This window comes from Chrysochloris asiatica, unplaced genomic scaffold, assembly GCF_000296735.1.
Source record: "Chrysochloris asiatica unplaced genomic scaffold, ChrAsi1.0 scaffold00033, whole genome shotgun sequence".
Classification (NCBI taxonomy): domain Eukaryota; kingdom Metazoa; phylum Chordata; class Mammalia; order Afrosoricida; family Chrysochloridae; genus Chrysochloris; species Chrysochloris asiatica.
In genome coordinates this window covers 22,038,821-22,058,188 of record NW_006408551.1, presented here as the reverse complement: position 1 = coordinate 22,058,188, position 19,368 = coordinate 22,038,821, and the positions used below count along the sequence as shown (strand labels likewise).

Below are 19,368 nucleotides of genomic sequence, written 5' to 3'. Positions count from 1 at the left end.
ACTAAATCTCCTGCAATACCAATGGCTGCCTACTAAGAAACAATGCTGCAGAAGGCTAGAAATTTTGGGTTCAGTCCCATGCTAGAGAGAATATATAGAAGTAATCCTATATCATATGACCACCTCAAAAGGTTTGTACTCTTTGTTGTAGAATCATATAAAGTTACTCTAAGATAGCCCCTCGACGGCACTTAACAACAAGGTAGCCCTGAAATACTTGCATTTTCTTTTTTTTCCTTTTTAACATAATTTTAAGTTATAAATCCTACATGTCTTATTTTGTTTCGTAGATACAAGGTTGTTGTTGTTGTTGTTAAGTGCCGTTGAGTCGGTGGTAGGCGTCATCTTTTTCAAAACTACCTCAAAAACAATTCTATCAATATGAAATTAATTTAAGATATTGTTCTTTGCAAGATATAAACAGACTAACCTCAAATAGACTAGCTGTGAGCTCTTCCAATTCCTGTCCAAGTTGATCTCGTACTTTAGAAAGCCTCTCACATTCTTCATCTTTTAACTTCAATTCCTATAATAAATTGACAAATTTACTTTAGACTTCCATACTGTGAAATTTTATTCAGTAGACTATATAATCTTTACTAACAAAATTACAAAATACTAATACTGTTTCCACCACAATATTCATAATGAAAATGCTTATCTAGCTTGTGCTATATGGAAGACTGTCAAACAAAATCTAAAATTATAAATAATCCCAACTAACGCACTACACATTTTCACACTTCTTTTTCTCAAACATCCAAAGATTAAGTACGCAACATATACTACATGTAAAAATAAACAAGAAAATGACTTGACATTTCTTTCTTCCCTTAACTTTACCTGACTATACTTATTTCTACCAAATAAGGAATTTCAATTATATATATAATAATTTCAATAATGTTCAATTTCTTTATTTTTACTTTAAAATTTTACTTATAGATCATTTCATCTACCAAACTATTAATCTAAAATTTCCAATAGGAGACTATACCCAATTTAAACTGCAACCAGAAATAAATGATGCATATCAGCATTTAAAATCAAGAGGATAGTTAATGATGAGAATCTCATCTTTTGTTTAAACATGTCATAAACAGATATTAAAATTTCTTTATTAAAATGTTAAAAACATGGAGACTTTAGATCCAGAGAGGGAAAGCGACTGTGTGCTGAAGACCTGGGGGGTATGGAGGAAGGATTGCATGAAGGGGATTGTAACCAGAGCAATGAAACGATATACGATAGAATGAATGTAAAACTAATGTTCTCCCATGTAAACTATCACATAATCCACAATAAAACATTTAAGAAAAAAAAAGTTAAAAACATGCAATTTTATATTTTAAAGTAGTCTTAAAACTTGTAGATAAAAAATTCAAGTTTCGTATATGTATCACTTACAATTACATTCATAAAATAATGTGTTACTCATGCTTTAATTATACAGAATTTTTTAAATGTATCTTATTGGAGTAAAAACATACATAATCAAACATGTTATCTCAACAATTTCTACATGTACAATTCAATAACACTGATTATATTATTCAAAGTTGTTATATTCTCAATAGCCTTTTCCAAATCCTTCCACAACAATTAACATAAACTAATGAGGCTTTCTGCTCCCGTAAAGATTTACAGCCTCGGAAACCCTGTACAGGGTCGCTATGAGTCGGAATCAACTCCATGGCACATAACCACCACCACAATGATGAATAGTTTTTTATACCCCCAAAGACCACCCCTGAAAACTAAATACAGGCAGTTCCTGGGTTACAAATGAGATCCCGTTACAGTGGCTTTAGGTCAAATCTGTAGGGGTATTAGAACAGGTGCATACAGTTCTATTTAGTCTTACATTTTGGGGAAGGGCACGGTCAGTGGTTCAAGCCCACCAGCTGTTCCTTGGGAGAAAGATAAGTCTGTGTGCTCCTGAAAAGATTTACAGTCTTGGAAACCCTACGTAGCGTTGATTTGAGTTGGAATCGACTCAATGATGGTAGGATTTTTTTCAATGCTAGAAAAGGCTCAAAGTATTTTTAATTATTTAAAAGCTGCATATAACAGGTAGAAGTGATTGTGATTAAGAATTTGTTGTTGGTTGCTTCAAATAATTTGAAAATGAGAGCAAATTTAAATAATATTAAAAGGAAGTTTGAGAGTTATTTGTAAATTGGCCGTTCCTACCCCAGAAACTTACTATTATAACCACTAGGAAGTCAGAAAACCCCAGTGATGGCATCTTCAATACAACTAGGAAAAGGATAATTCCCACAAATCTCAGAACATCAGAGAATGTGGCTCTCATCTGCCAACAATGATGGAACATCAGCAGTTTTAAATGGGAGCAGCAGAAAGTGAAAATGGAATACCATTCCTAGAAGCCTCAGAACCCAAAATTCACTAACAAATATCCCAAAATGAAAGGACCTGAGCCAGAGTGGACAGTGGAAGTGTAGGTGCAAATGTGAGGATAAATGGTGAAAAAAAGGGAAGGTTTTAGAGGCCACAAAGTTGCAGATAACACAAAATCCTGTGCATACAGTCAAGACGGCAGCAAGTAGTGCTCTGAAGCTCGAAACTCTCAAGAGTCTTAGAATATCCAGCAAAGAGACCCTTAGGACCTCATCAAAGGGAAAACTCTTTGGAATCTGAATCCAAATTAAGTAGGATATGAACGATGAAAACAGGGAGACAGAAGACCTAAGAACAAAATATATATCTCAAAATGAAATGATAAGCCTATAAAACTCTCAGCTACACTGCACTATGGGAGAAAACCTTCTCTAACAAGTCCGAATCCTGAAAGACAAAAGTAGCTAAGATACATTACATTTTGAGTCTTCTCAATGACAATAGAGGGGAAAGTCCTTGAAACTATCCTGAACCAGGAAAATTCATTTAATTATGGAAAATGAAAAACATGTGAAACAAGGATAAACACAAAGCCAAGTCATCTGTAAGGCAAAGAAAATCAGAACAGTATTAAACTTCTACAATACAGTATACTAGAAAACAATGGAGTTATCTTTTTAAGATTCTCAAAGGAAAAAAAAAATTAGCTGAGAATTTTAGGTCCACCCAAGTGTCCTTCAAGTTTAAAGACTACAACTCCTGTTAGCATTGCAGGCCCCATCCCCTCACATGATCCCTAAACTGGGTGGGATTAATGGTGAGTTGCAGGCCCTTTCTTCCACTGGTCCTGCCAGTCTCAGAACTTGAGTGAGTTAGCAGAACGAATGCCCTCAGGGCACTGGTATAGCACTGAAGTTGCTCCTGGGGGCCCAGGTCATGGCTGACAGTGCCTGCGAGTCTTGTTCGCTCTTTTTTTTTTTTTTTACTGTTTTATAGTGAATTATGTGATCGTTTACATGGAAGAACATTAGAGCTTTACATTCATCCTATTGTATATCATTTCATTGCCATGGTTACAATCCCCTCCATGCATCATCAACCAACCAAAGGGTATACCCAGCAAGCCTGCCCCTGGGTCATCAGCACACAACCCCTCTCCCTCTCTGTGTCTGAAGTCCCCAACTGCTCCATCTCTCCATGTCATCTTCTCTGCCTCCATCTCTGGCATCACTGCTTCTCTGGGTAGGGTCCCGCTCTCTACTCTTCTCCCTTCACTCCCCTCCTTTTGCTACAAAACATCTACCTTTACATTTCCAACCCTCACAATCAGTCCTGATAACAATTATTCACTTTTGTATCACAAGAGACCTATCCACATCTCCTTTCATCAGCCCTGCCCAGACAGATTGGATACTACTCAGTGGAGATTCTACCTCCCTCCATGCCCTCTGGATCTAGGTTTCCTCTTGAAAGCTTGTAAGCCAGTCACTTCTTGCCTTTATAGCCCCCCATTTTGGGTAGCCAATGTCCAAGTTGCCCATCCCTGTCTACTCTGGGTGTGGAGGGGGTGGGAATGATCCTCGCTGTATCGTGTTCACTCTTAAAGGAAGACACAGACTTTAATTGAATTAGTGGACTAAAGCAGGGTACCAACCTCTAAGGATGCCTTCATTTCAGGATCCCCTGGTTCTAGTATCCCATCATCTAGGATATCCACGCCAGACCCTGAAAAATCTCCTCCCCTACAAGCTCCAAAAAAGAGGAAGGCCCCCAAACAAGATGGACTGACAGCAGCAGCAACAATGGACTCATATGTAACAGTTGTGAGGATGACGCAGGACCAGGCAAATGTTCTGCTGTGCTATGCATAGGGTCACTATACGGCCCCTGACAAATACACAGGCTCCAAAGGCCTGCAGATGGTAAACATCTCCCATGAATGTTATCTCAACTCAAAGCACTGGAAGTTCCTAGCATGTTTCTAGCACCAAGGGCTCGACTACAAGGGGCAAGTGTTACTGTCTACTGTCAATGAGATACTCAAGGGTTTGGTGGTCAAATTCACTATCTCACAGCTGGTCACCCAGCAGGCTCGGGTGTCCCTGCTGATCTGATGAGAGCACAGTGCTAAGGACTTTAGCTTTATTGTATACGTAGCTACCACAAAACTTTGTGTTAGCCAAGAATGCACAACTGCTATACAAGTCAAACACATGGCCCAGCAGGAAGTCCAGTGGGCCTAGTTATTTGTGTAAAAGGCAAAACTCGAACAGCACCCAAATACTGTGCAGGCTGAGGCCAAAGTTGAGGCTGCCAAGATGTTTAGAGAAGTACTGTGAAAGAACCCTGCCTACATCAAACTGTGCAAGATGTGGGCAGCTCAGAACATCTCCAAGATGAACACTGTATCACAGAATCCCATTACTCTCACTGCTGACAACCCTGTGCCAAACCCACAGGGTGAAATGAAAGTTTCATTCAGAGAAAACGACAGCCTCATCAAGACTACAAAATGAGCCTGGTGATGAGAACTGCACCCCAGAGAGGAAGCAGATCTCTTTCTTCCCTGGTTTGTGAGGAATCAACTAGGGGTCCAGCACATCTCTAGCCCACCCCAGTATCATGTGATGGGCCCCTCCAATTCCTCTTAGATTAACAAAGACTGACCCTTTGTCAAATAAATGACTTTCTTCTTCCCCATTTTGTCCAGAAACACAAATGTATAAAATGGGGAAGTAATTTCCTTGAAAAAGGGTCAGTTTTTGTTAATCCAACTAACTGTAAGGGCAGGCATAGAGGGGGCTGTCACATGATACTGGGGTAGGCTGGGGTGTGTTGAACTCCTGAAAAGCCTTAAAGACTATCTCTTCCATAAGTCTGCTTGACTGATCTGGTAGAGAATGGGTTTCAGATAACCAAGAAATAACTGGTTTAACATTAAGGACTAAGACATATGCCTAACTGCAGCGAACTAAAAGACAGGGATAAAGCTGACAAGAGAGTATGTAAATGTTATATTGTTGTTAAGTGCCGTCAAGTCGGTTCCGATCCATAGCGACCCTGTACAGGGTTTCCGAGGCTGTAAATCTTTACGGGAGCAGAAAGCTTCATCTTTCTCCCGCGGAGCGGATGGTAGTTTCAAACTGCTGACCTTAAGGTTTGCAGCCTGATTCGTAACCACTACGCTACCAGAGCTCCTTATATAGGCTTTGGTAAAGTAAAAATTACAAATGCACAAATAGAAAGATGTAAGCTCACTAACTACTTATGTATTAGCTAGAAGTAAAGGGATACTGATTGAGGCTCACAAATCAATGATTACAAACATAAACATACTTAATACCACAGAAATTAACATTAAGATTAAATGAAAGGGAAGAAAAAATCAACAGTTACTAGATAATTTTAGTACTGTTAATGGTAGGGAACAAAGGCAGTATCTAAAAAAGGGCTGCACTATATACAAATAAGGAGCTCTGGTAGCGTAGTGGTTACGAATCAGGCTGCTAACTCAGGGACAGCAGTTTGAAACTACCAGCTGTTCCTTGGGAAATATATGAGGCTTTTCTGCTCCGGCCCGACTCGACGGCACTTAACAACAACAACAACAACAAAGATTTTTAGCCTTGGAAACCCTGTACAGGGTCAGAACCAACTCCACAGCACATAACCACCAGCATATACAAATATTTTTAAGGTAACAACTACAATGAAAATCAAACCTTCCAAAATATTTTAAAAAAAGAATAAAAAATAGGAGCACAAAATGACAAAATTTGTAGACACATTCAGCAAGCATATCTGAAAGCGATTATGAGCAAAGCAGCCCAAACACAGCATCTTTATACTAAATATAATGGGCATAACTCACCTATTTAAAGAAAAATATTTTCAGATTGGCTAACAAAGCAAAATCCAACTCTATGCTCTATACAAGAGACATGCCTAAAATAAAGTGATTCAGACAGACTAAAAATAAAAGGACGGGCAGAAGTATACCAAAAGAATACAATACAAATTGAAATAAACCAGGCATCTCAATCTTGTTATCAGACTAGGCAGAACACAGAGCAAAAATCGTTCATGGAAAGAATGCTTCATCATGCTAAAGACTACAACACACAATAAAAACTTCTAAACATTACAAAAACACAAAAGTAGACCTCAACAAATAGAAGACATGACATATTCTTGAACAGAAAAACATCAAATGCTACTGTCTTTGAGCTAATTTACAAATGCAAATGTACATAAATTTACTGCCAAATCCTTTCAAACTCTAAGATTTCATAACTTTGTAAACTAAGTCAATTCACTCAATATCTCCTACTAGGCAGGCACAATGGCAAACCTTCAGGATTCAAAATCAAGTAAATTAACTATTCCTTGAAAAGCTTCCAACTATTCGAGTACATTAAGTCATTCATGAATTCAAAATTCTTGCCTAGCTCCCTACCAGCTGACAAAGTGGCATAAATCTCATCTGAATATTAAAGAGCCCCAAAAACATGTGCTCAATTTCTCTTGTCAAAATTCTTTCTCTACTGACAGCCAGGGGGGCAGGCCTGTAGGGTGGTGTATCCTTTGGTTATCTGATGATGCATGTAGGGGATTGTAATCATTGCAATGAAATGAAATACGATAGGATGAATGTGAAGCTGATGTTCTCCCATGTAAACCCACATAATTCACAATAAAAACTTAAAAAAAAAAAAAATTCTCTATCCACACACTACAGAAAAATTTAAGACTAGTCTATTCATTCTTTTCCCCAATCTGATTCCACCCATCTGGGCTCTTTCCCCATACATATCAATCTACGTCTGTATTCTTTATAAACAACTCATTCTAACTACATAAAGTCAAATTTGTTCTTCCTGTATTTTTCAGAGTTCCTTTGGTAATTTTTATTATGCTTTGTATTGTAATACAGTAATTCAAAACTTGCTCCTCTTGCAAACATTAACCTTGTGTTAACAATGCATTGATGGTTCAGTGGTAGAATTCTAGACTTCCATGTACGAGAGACCCTAGCTTGGTTTCCAGCCAATGCATCTTGTGTGCAGCTGCCACCATCCATCTTTCAGTGAAGGCTTGTGTATTGCTGCTATGATGAACAGGTTTCAGTGGAGCAACGAAGGCCTGACAATCTACTTTCAAAAGACACAACAGTTGAATCTGAAACTGGATCATGGGGATGACAAAGAACCCAGCAGCACTTTGTTCTGTTGTGCATGAGTCACCAGGAGTCAGGGCAGCTAACAATATAAGCTGGAGATAGAAAAATGAGTATGACTTGGTTCACAATTTTCATGAGATCACTGCCTAATGAGGGAAGAAAGGGACCAATTTTAAACAGATTCACAAGACAATTTGCTAAGGGCTACAGTACTGACCTATAATTACCTAAATATACATTTTTAACTTAACAACTTGGAGAAATTTGCTATATTAAGTTGAGCTACCACATTAAAAAAAAAAAAAATCCCTTTTACTTTTAGAGTTAAGTCTACAAATAATCTAGAAAAAGTATAAATAAGCCAAACAAAAAAGAAGGAATGAAATAGCATGCTTTATAGTTGCTAAAGATGAGGGGTGGGGTCTTACAATAAGACATAATAAGAAAATTAGGTTTATGGCTAATTCTGAAAGGCCTTAATGTCAGGTTTTTTTAAAATACTGGAACTTATCTTAAGGGACTCTCTGACAAAGTACATTTCATCAAATTTAAAACATCATCATTTTTGAGACATTATACACATCATTATATACAACAACAACAACAAATGCACATCAAGAAAAAAAATGCTATCAGTACTTAAAATTTCTATTTTACAAGAATAACTATTTTAAACTGATATTTTTGTCATATACCATCCAGTTTTTGTGCATTTGCCAAAATCAAATTCATACACAAGTAGGCAATAACAACTGTCACCACTGTTGTGAAGCTAAACACCAATTTTAAGATATCGCCATTTATTTCAGAGATGTTAAAATGGGGGAGAATGCACAACGCAGAACCAATAAAACACAGTATATGTACGTATGTTTTCTATCCCAAACTAGTAAACTATACAGTGTCACTGTAAGTCAGAACCGACTCAAAGGCACTAAACAACAACAACAAGTAAACTCTTGAGAGCAGGTCATTTTAATTTATTTCTCCCCTACCAGACCTAGTACAATGTTGTGAGCAGTCTGGTTATTTTAAAAATATTTACTAAGAAAAACACAGCAAATGCTTACAAGCAGATTCATTTTTTAATTAACCTTCTCTGATTATAAGTCATTCTACTAGATTGTATTTTCCAAACAATTTTATTCTCTTTTAAGAATAATAATTAAGAGTCAAAAATAATACCTAATACCTTAAGGTTCTCACACTTCAGTGAACAGAATTAACAGAGCTGCTTGTTGATCTGTGTATTTCCAAGTCTCAACACAATAATTTTGTTTCAACAGATCTACATTTTAGTAAGGATATACTCAAGTTCTGCCTCAGAACTCTACCAAAAGCTACTCTTTCAGCAGCAACTTATGGAACACCAAGCAACAGAGTAACTATATCATCATTCCTAGTATCCCTGAATTCGAAAATCAATAATCACATAGCTTACGATCATATCTCATCTAATAACCACAATAGTTGTACCAAAAAAGGCCATTTAGATCTATTATTGCCTGAATATACACTTTTAAACTTACAACTTGAGGAGATTTTGCTATATGAGTTGAGAGACCACATTAAAAGAAATACTGCCTTGCCAAGCCCCTGTGGGCCCAAGCGTTGTTGACCGTCCAAACCATAGGCTCTGAGGATCAGACTCTAGCCACCTAGTAGACAGGCAAACTGTCCCTCATCTGATTATTCAGTAATGCTTGTTAGTAATCTCATACATGAGCCCTGGATATCCACATACAAATGTAAAAACCTTCCCTAAAAGCCGAGACTGTAAATTCCAAAAAGGCAAACCCCCCCCCCCCACCCCTTCCAAAAAAAAAGCTAAAGAGGATAGAGAGAAACACTGTAAACTGATGATATATGGTGGGGATAATAATCAATGTAATGAAACAAGCTATATGAATGGTTGAATGTGAAGCTGATGATGTGCCCTGTAAACTTTCACTCAATGCAAAATAAAAACATTTAATTAAAAAAAAAAAAAAAAGAAATACTGCCTTTTATAGAGCTAACCCTTTAAAGAATCTAGAATAATAACTCAATACACATTGTTCACAGTACTTTTCCAATGTCTTGATTTAGGCCTATAATAAAAAAAATGTTCAAGATACTGACTAAAGAAATTCAAGCAGGAATGAGACATCATTTCACCTACTGGAGAAATCTAAAAGTCAGATAATATGCAGTGTTAGCTAAATTTTGAGAAAAAGATATCTAATAAGATATTAACAGCACAGTAGCAGTCAGTAATTTGCAGACTAACTGTATTTAATAAAATGAAACACGCATTATCTTTACTCTATTAAGTCCATTTGTTATGGATACCTCTATATCCTCTGAGGTAACCACATAATAAGTCTTCATTTCCTTGAGAAATAGATTAAGCTAACAACTGTCAATTACTATGTATTATACTTAAATAAATTATATCAAAATATTTATGCCATCAAAAAATGACAAATATAGCCCTTCGGTCTATTTCTTGTCTTGGTATGTTTAAAAGAATTGTTACAGCCCATCCCAGGAAACGAAGGCACCCTAATTCAAACTTTGCTATTGTTAAGTGCTGTCAAGTTGGTTCCAACTCATAGTGACTCTGTATAGGGTGTCCAAGGAGCGGCTGATGGGTTTCAATCACCAACCTTGTGGCCAGCAGTTCAGTGCTTATCCTACAGCGTTTCAAATATATATAAACAAGAATGCTTCACTAGGTCGTTGAAACTTAAAACTGGAATTAACAAATGTTCACAACTAAGGAGACAGTTAAATTTTGCGTGGTAGTTGTTTTATTTAAGTGCCTTTGAGTCGGTTACGACTCATAGCAACCCTGTGTCGCGTTTCCAAGGAGCAGCTGGTGGCTCTGAACTGTCGACCTTGTGGTTCATGCACAGTTCTTATTTTACAGCAGTACACCAGGAGCCATAGGTAGATCCACACAACAAAATATGCAACCATTAGAAAATAAAAAGTAGCTGTTTATGATGCCACTGAAAAATATCTAGTATATAAGTTAGAAGAAAAAAATAGAAAGGGATACCTACCAAAAAGTATGTTTAAAATTGTCTTTTTTGTTTGGAAAAAAGTGTATGTATGACACTGATGACTCGCTGCCTACCAACCCCTCACTACACACACAGTATGGGTTTGTTGCTGGGAAATGGTTGCCTAGCCACAGACTACATTTCTCAGCCCACTACACAGCTAGGTATTAGCAGGACACTGATTCATACCAGAGGAGCAGAAGTTATATGTATGTATCACTTCTAAGACAGGGTCTTTGAGAAACAAGTGTGCCTTCCCCAAGCTTTCTCTTCCATTTAGTTTATTGGCTACATACAGATAAGTTATACACTTACGAGATTTCAAAGGTCCGAGACAGAAAAAACGCAAATCCCTGAATTGTTTCAGAAGATAACTGCCTATCAACTATAAACATCAGCTTTGAAGTGCTAAATGAATGAAAATTGAATTCCATGAAGTTGTTAAGTGTTGTCAAGTTGATTTTGACTCACAGCAATTCTGTACAGGGTTTCCAAGGAGCTGCTCATGGTTTGAACTACTCATGGTTCATAGTCTAGTATTGATCCTACAACGCCACATCAGAAATCCTGCCACCATAATTTGGCAGTTTAGTTATAAGCAGTTAGCATTAACCTAACTAACATTATGCATGCTGTTCTAGCTATTTAAAAAACCACTGCTACCAAGTCCATTTCCACTCATAATAACCCTATAGAACAAGAGTAAAACTGCCTCCACAGGGTTTCCAAGGCTCTAAATCTTTAGGGAAGCAGACTACCACATTTTTCTTCTGTTCAGTGGCTAGTGTGTTCCAACTGTCGACCCACTGGTTAGCAGTCAAATGCTTTAACCACTGCACCATCAGTTCGTTAAACGCCAGTCTAAACGCACACACGTACGTATTCATCTAATCAGCACCAGTATCAAGAATGCATTACGTGCTCACAATATAATCATGAGCAAAAACACATGCAATTCTTACATTCGTGAAGCTCGAAACTACTGCAAGCATCTGAATGTAAATTGGTGTGGTGATTACTGGGAAGGACTAGAGTAGACAAAGAAATAAGTATTTCTTTCCAATAAAGATAAAGTAGCAAGGCTCAAATTTGCCATCTTGTCTGATACAACTTAAAAACTGAAAAGAATATATGAAACAAAAGTTTTTAAGACCCTGGATGTCAGGCAACACAAGAAAATAATCTCCAAGTGATGGGAAACAAAGGGGGTCAGCTTACTGCCCAATTTAGGAACCCTGGAGGGAAAGTGAGGAAATGCTTGACTGCTAACCAAAAGTGAGTATGTGGTTCAAACCCACCAGTCACACAGCAGGCAACTTGCTTCCATAAAGATTGTTGTTGTTGTTAGGTGCCATCAAATCAGTACCCACCCATAGTGACCTTATGCACAGTAGAACAATTCACCGCCCGATCCTGGGCCAACCTCACTACTGTTGCCGCGCTTGAGTCCATCAATGCTGCCACTTTGCCTGTCTTACAGCCTAGGAAACTCTGAAATAGTACAAACCCAGTTCTACTCTCATATAGGGTCAATTTGAGTCAGAATTGGTACACTCACACAAACACACACAAGCAAATTCTCTATTAGGGGCATTTACTCATTTATATTACTTGCCTGATCACACAGTGATTTAAGTGGTTGCTAATTAACATTAAAAAAAAATACAAAAAACAATATAAAAGGCTCCAGACTGTTGCATGTTGCTTTGTATTGCCTAGTAGCATGGAAGTACCAAGGTTTATCAATCTGGGTTGTTTCCAATTTTTGGCTATTACATAAATCTTCATGTCTCTGGGATAAATGCCCAGGAGTACAAATGCTAGTTCCAAGGGAAGAGTTATGATACTACGTTCCAAAACAACATTGCAAAAAATGAGCATTTCAGAACACTAAATTCTGCTCGTGTAGATAAACCCATGCATAGACAAGAACAAGGGGATAATGCATAGTGTAAAATCAGAAAAGGTATGTGTTGGGTTGTATCTTTTCACCATATTTATGTAATCTATATGCTGAGCAAATAACCCAAGAAGTTGGGCTACATGAAAAATTGAAATTAACAGCCTATGACATGATGCAGATGACACAACCTTGCTTGCAGAAAATGAAAAGTACTTGAAGCACTTTCTAATGAAGATCAAAAACTACAGCCTTCAGTATGGATTACACCTCAACATTAAAAAAAAAACAAAAAAAAATTTTCACAACTGGACCAAAGAGCAACAACATGATAAATGGAGAAAAGACTGTCATGGACTTCGTTTTACTTGTATCCACAATCAACACCTATGAAATTATGAAATCAAACATGCAGCAATTATGAAATCAAACATGCAGCATTGAGGAAATCTGCTGCAAAAGACCTTATTAATGTGTTATTAAAGTGAAACGTTATCACTTTGAGGATTAAAGTGCATCTGATCCAAGCCATGGTATTTTTCAATCACCTCCAAAGCATGCTAGACAATGAATGTTAAGCACTGTAGAGTCATTTCCAACTCAGAGACCCTGTATAGGGTTTCTGAGGAGCAGCTGGTTATGTTTGAACCACTAGCCTTGCGGTTCAAACCAACCTTGAGGTTCAGTGCTTATCCTCACTTGCAGATTAATACCCACTTGACCTGGCTTCAATGACTGGATTATCAGAGCTCAATTGGAAGAAGAAAGAAGAGGGGAAAAAAGAGTAATCTGATACAATTTGATGATCTTGACCTACATCTATGGATGCAGTAGCTCAAAAGAGGGAACAAATCTTTACAGTGAGGTTCATTCCCTCCAAACACAGAGTAGACAGGGATGGGCAACTTGGACACTGGCTACCCAAAATGGGGGCTATAAAGGCAAGAAGTGACTGGCTTACAAGCTTTCAAGAGGGAGCCTAGATCCAGAGGGCATGGAGGAAGGTAAAATCACCACTGAGTAGTGTCCAATCAGTCTGAGTGGGGTTGATGAAAGGAGATAGGGATAGGTCCCTTGTAGTACAATGGTGAATAATTGTTATCAGGACTGACTGCGAGGGTTGGAAATGTAAAGGTGGACATTTTATAGCAAAAGGAAGGAAGTGATTAACTATGCAGTCTAGGAGCCAAGGTCCCTGGAACCATTAAGTGAGAAGAGCAGAGAGCAAGACCCTACCCAGAGAGCAGTGACATGAGAGATAGAGGCAGAGACAATGACATGGAGGGATGGAGCGGCTGGGGATTCTAAACCCTGAGGAGAGGGACTGTGTGCTGATGACCCAGGGGTAAGCTTGCAGTGTATACCCTTTGGATGGCTGATGATGCATGGAGGGGATTGTAACCGTGACAACGAAACAATACACAATAGGATGAATGTAAAACTAATGTTCTCCTACGTAAACTATCACATAATTCACAATAAAACATTCTAAAAAATAACTGTTAGAGAGTTCTTTATATATTCTAGATCCTGATCCTCTGTCATATGCATGTGGAAGTTGAACAACAAATAAGGAAGACCAGAGAAGAATTAATGCATTTGAATTACGGCGTTGGCGAAGAAAACTTAAGTACAGCAGAACGCTTCTTAGCAGCGAGGATGGTAAGACTGTCTCTCCTACTTTCTGTATCTTGCTAAGAGGGACCAGTCCCTGGAGAAGGACATCATGCTTTTAACAATGGAGGTTTAACAAAAAGAGGAAGACCCCTAATAAGATGGATTGGCAGTGTGGCAGCAACAATGGACACAAACATAGCAACAATTCTAAGGATGGCACAGGACCAGGCAGTGTTTTGTTCTGTTGTGCATAGGTCACTCACTGTAAGTTGGAAACAACTTAGCACATAATAACGCAACCTGTTTTTAAGCATGTTTACATCTACATTCATGAGGAATAGTGGTGTGCAGTTTTTTGTTTTTATTTTTTTGGAACTGTCTAATTTTTGTATCAGGGCTTCAATAAAGTAAGTTTAAATGTAGTCCCTCCTCTTCTATTTTCTGGAAGAATTTATACAGAAATGGCCTTAATTCTTCTTTAAATGTTTGGCAGAATTCTCTAGGGAAACCATCTAGGCAATGGAGTTCCTTTTAGGGAATTTTTAAAATCACTACTTCAATTCCCCTGATATGTATAAAGCTATTCAAATTGTGTATTTCATAAAGAATGACTCTTGGTAAATTGGGGAGGGGGGAAGGGGGGCTTAGGAACTGGTCCATTTCAGCTAAGTGTCAAATGTATATAAGTTTATACAATGTACACTTGTTTATAGTATTCTCTTACTGAACTTTTAATTACTGCAAATTTCTATAGCAATATCCCGTTTCATTCCCATTATTGATAATTTGTGTTTCCTTTTTCTTTGTCAGTCTTGATAAAAGTTTGTCGGTTTTATTAACAATTTTAAAGAACCAGTTATTTCATTCACAGTTTCTACTGCTTTTCTGCTTTCATGTCACTGATTTCTGCTATCATTATTATTTCCCTTCTTCTGCTTTCTGTGGTATTTTTCTCTTCTTTTTCCAGAGTCTTGAAGTGGAAGTTTAGTTGATTTAAGACTTTTCTAATGTAGGAAAAGTCCTATAAATTTCTCTCTCAAGCCTTGCTTTAGTTTCTTACCATGAATTTTTACCTGTTAGATCTTCATTTACTTCAATGGATTGAGCATTTTCTTTCCCTTGAGACTTCCTCTTTGAGTCACATTTAAAGTATGTTGTTCAGCTGTCAAGTGTTTATAGAAATTTTCTTGTTATCTTTCTGTTATTAATTTCCAGTTTGATTTCCTTATGATCAGAGGATATACTCAGATATCCATAGGTAAGGAGGAAAAACCTCTCACGTAGACTATAACACACTAAATTTTCATTATCAATACTACAAGACAGAGAGCAGATAAGGTAGGGGGCATACAAAAAAAGTATTCTTAGATCAGCTTCTTTACTACCCAGCCAATTTCAGAGACTCCTAAATGTTACTAACAGGAGCTGAGACTGGGCATATAGGAAGGGTTAGTGTAGGATTGTACTGATTTCATTTATGAGTTGGCATCATTCCACAGATAGGTACTAGAGTAGAGTCTAGTATATGAAAGAATAAAATACCTTTTTATCTTACCCTCTGAGCTTTTGCGAGTTCTTCTTTTAATCTTTCATACCCCTTTTCTCTGACTTCCAAAACAGATGGGCTTCGTAAACGAGACAGACTATCAGTACTCAACCCAAAAATGTCATCACTGCCATCACAAGCCTCTGTTACAGTGGCGCCCTGTAAAAACTCCCTCTCTGCATTACAGCTGTCCTTTCTTGTAGTTAATTTGGTTATCCCAGCTGTGACTCCAGAGGTAGAGCAAGATGCTGGGTCTGTAACATGGATGCTGTAAAGGAGAGAAACATTATTTTACAAAGTTATTATTACATGTTCATATATAAAACTGACATAAACACACAGATCTAGATCTATACGATCCAATATGAGACATACTAATTAATAGTATAGGAGCTCTGGTAGCATAGTGTTACAAGTTGGGCTGCCAACCTCAAGGTCAGCAGTTCGAAACTACCAGAGGTTCTACGGGAGAAAGATGAGGCGTTCTGCTCCCGTAAAGATTAACAGCCTCAGAAACCCTGTGCAGGGTCACTATGAGTCGGAATCGACTTCATGGTACTTAACAACAACAAAATTAATAGTGTCTCTCAAACACATTTGCCATATTTCAAGTGCTCAGTAATTTCAGGTGGCTAATGACTACCATAAGGAGCTCTGGTAGCGTAGTGGTTACGAATCAGGCTGCGAACCACAAGGTCGGCAGTTCGAAACTACCAGCTGTTCTGCAGGAGAAAGATGAGGCTTTCTGCTCCCATAAAGATTTACAGCCTCAGAAACCCTGTATAAGGTCACTATGGGTCAGAACCAACTCCACAGCACATAACAACAACAACAACAACTACCATGAGTCCTGGTGTGGTGCTGTGCGTTACTGCGCCAGACTGCAAAGTCATTTGAACTGTGACGCTGGAAGTTCAAGCTCACCAGCCACTCCTCAGAAACCCTGTACAGGGTCACTATGGGTCGGAATTGACTCAACAGCACTTAACAACAACGACGACTACACTGGAGTCCTGGTGTGCCACTGTGAGTTAATGCGCTGGACTGCAAAGTCGGCAGTTCGAGCTCACCAGCTGCTCCATGAAAACTCTATACAGGGTCGCTATGGGTTAGACCCAACTCAACAACAACAACAATGGCTACCATACTAGATGGTACAGAAACAGAACATTCCATCAGCCAAGAAAGTTGTATTGAATAGTACTACTATGGCGCTGCAGGACAATGTAGTGGACCAAAAGGTCTATTTGAAATGCAAGGTTGGAGGATCAAATTCACCAGCCACTCCTTGGAAACCCTATACAATGTCACTATGAGTCGGAACCAACTCGATGACACCTAACAACAACAACTCTAGAACAGGTCAGCAAAGTACAGGCCACAAAGGACCAGATAGTAAAATAATAAAACTTAAAGTAACAGAATTAAATATGGTATTACAAAAATGTCTCCTACCTGATACTAGATATTTCTACACAACTGAAACATCTGGGGGATGAATACACAGGTTGTGTAGGAAGGTCAGAGACATCTAATGCATTAGCCTGGATACGGGCTGTATAGGCCACAAATCCCTCTCAGTATTATCACCAACCTTTCTCATGGTTAATTTAGCCCAGCTGTAACTCGAGAGGGCAGAACAAGGTATTTGGACTGTAACGTGAATTCTGTAGGGGATCCAGCCTGCCACCTGCTTCTATAAAGCCTATCAGCCTAGATGGGGAATGTAATGGCTCTGTAGAATACGCACTAGACTTTGAACCACAAGGTCGGCGGTTCAAGCCCATCAATTACTCCATGGGAGAAAGATGAGGCTTTCTGCTCCCATAAAGATTTATAGCCTCAGAAACCCTACACGGAGTCACTATGAGTTGGAACCAACTCAATGACACTTAACAGCAACAACACGAGCCTGGGTGGTGCAAATGGTTAAACACTAGACTACTACTATTCAAAAGATTGGTGGTTCAAACCCACCCAGAAGCACCTCAGAAATAAAGCCTAGTAGTGATCTGCTTCTGAAGAGTCACACCATTGAAAACCCTATGGAGTATAGAGTTCTCCTCTGCATAGTTGGGAGCACCATTAGTTGGAATCACTTCAGTGACAACTAACAACCACAAAATAACATGAGTTGTTGGTTTTCAGGCTTGCCAAAAAAATTTTAATGGTATTTTGTGCCATGTGAGATTTACATGAAATTCTAAGTCCCATGTCCATATATGAAGTTTTACTGGAAAATAAGCATGCTCATTCACTTATGCATCGTCCATGGATGCTTTCATGCTCTAGGGGCAGAGATGAGTACTTGCAACAATTGTTGCAAACGACCATAAAACCTAAAATATTTACCATCTGGTCCTTTGTGGGTAAAGTTTGCCAACTTCTGCTCTAGAACATTAGTACATTTACATGGCAAGTTTTATCCTATACAAATGTTCTAAAATAATAAAACTTAAAGTAATAGAACTGTCCATTTTTAAAATATGGTATTACGAAAAAATGTTTTGATGGTCTCCTACCTGATATTAGGTATTTCTACACAGTTTAAACGTCTGGGGGATGAATACACAGGTTGTGTAGGAAGGTCAGAGACGTCTAATGCATTAGCCTGGATAGGGGTAGAACATAAAGCTGAAGGATGTGGCCGGTAGATAACACTTGGTGAGGTAGTCTGCTCTTGAGTTCCTGATTCATAAACGCCAAGAAGGTCCGGAGATGTAGGTGAAGCAAGGTTTACTTCATGGAAGCCTTCCAAGGGGTCATTAGCCATAGCAAAAGCTTCATCATAAGTTTACCTATGTTTAAACAAAAAACAGAAAATTATCTTTAGATAGTTACTTTTTTTTGCCAGGTTACCTAAATTAAGATTTACAGATTATAAAATGTGCTTAATGTCCATTATAAATATGAACTTACAAATAAAAGATATAGGAGAAAACCCTACAATCATTTAACATTTATTAAGTGACTTTAGAGTATAACTACTAAAAAAATGAACTATCTGATTTGGAATAAACTCAAAAGTGGTATGTAAGGCTGTTAAAGTGAATACAATTAGTAAGTAAGTATGAGGAATAAGTTAAATTGTACTTAATATTTTTAACTGGCTATCATATATCCCTCCACCTATTCACTATAAGAATTAAAGGAGACAACTCATATAAAGTGCTTTGTTGTTGTTATGTGCCGTTCAGTCACTTCCAACTCATAGCAACCCTGTACAGGGCTCCGGAGGAGTGTATGGTGATGTCTGAACTGCTGACCATGTGGGTTTAACTGACCCTGCAGTCCAGCACATTAGCCTTAGGCTGCAGCATCACACCTAGCACATAGAATGGTCACAATCAACATTTACTACCATAGTTAGCTGTTTCTTCAAGCTTCAGTTTCTTCATGCTATAAAAATATTTCACATAAGTACTCCATCACAAAGTCTGTTTGAAAACTAAAGAACACCCAAATTTTTCACTTGAATAATCTTAAACCTAAAAAAGAAAATCCAAATCCTTTATTGATTTCCCATTGTGTACAGAATACAATTCAAATTTATTAGCCTGACAACCATTCCTGATGCCACGTTTTCCTTCATAGAACCCAGCTTCTTGTATTATTTGTTCAGCATACATATTGAACAAGTATGGTGAAAGAACACAACCCTGTCGCACACCTTTCTCAATTTTAAAACATTCAGTGTTCCCATGCTCTGTTCGAACAA

At 38.0% G+C, this 19,368-nt stretch overlaps 1 protein-coding gene across 2 annotated transcripts in view; it reads right to left on the bottom strand.

The window, feature by feature from the left end:
- RAB3IP (RAB3A interacting protein) overlaps positions 1-19,368 on the bottom strand; it is a 47,134-nt gene that overhangs the window by 23,853 nt on the left and 3,913 nt on the right. For both annotated transcript variants that reach the window (XM_006859549.1, XM_006859550.1), the window contains 3 exons: positions 18,173-18,442; positions 15,660-15,918; positions 431-526 (listed from right to left, as the gene is read on the bottom strand). In XM_006859549.1, the coding sequence (XP_006859611.1) occupies positions 431-526; positions 15,660-15,918; positions 18,173-18,442 (625 nt within the window). Of the gene's footprint in view, positions 1-430; positions 527-15,659; positions 15,919-18,172; positions 18,443-19,368 lie in introns of those variants that run through there.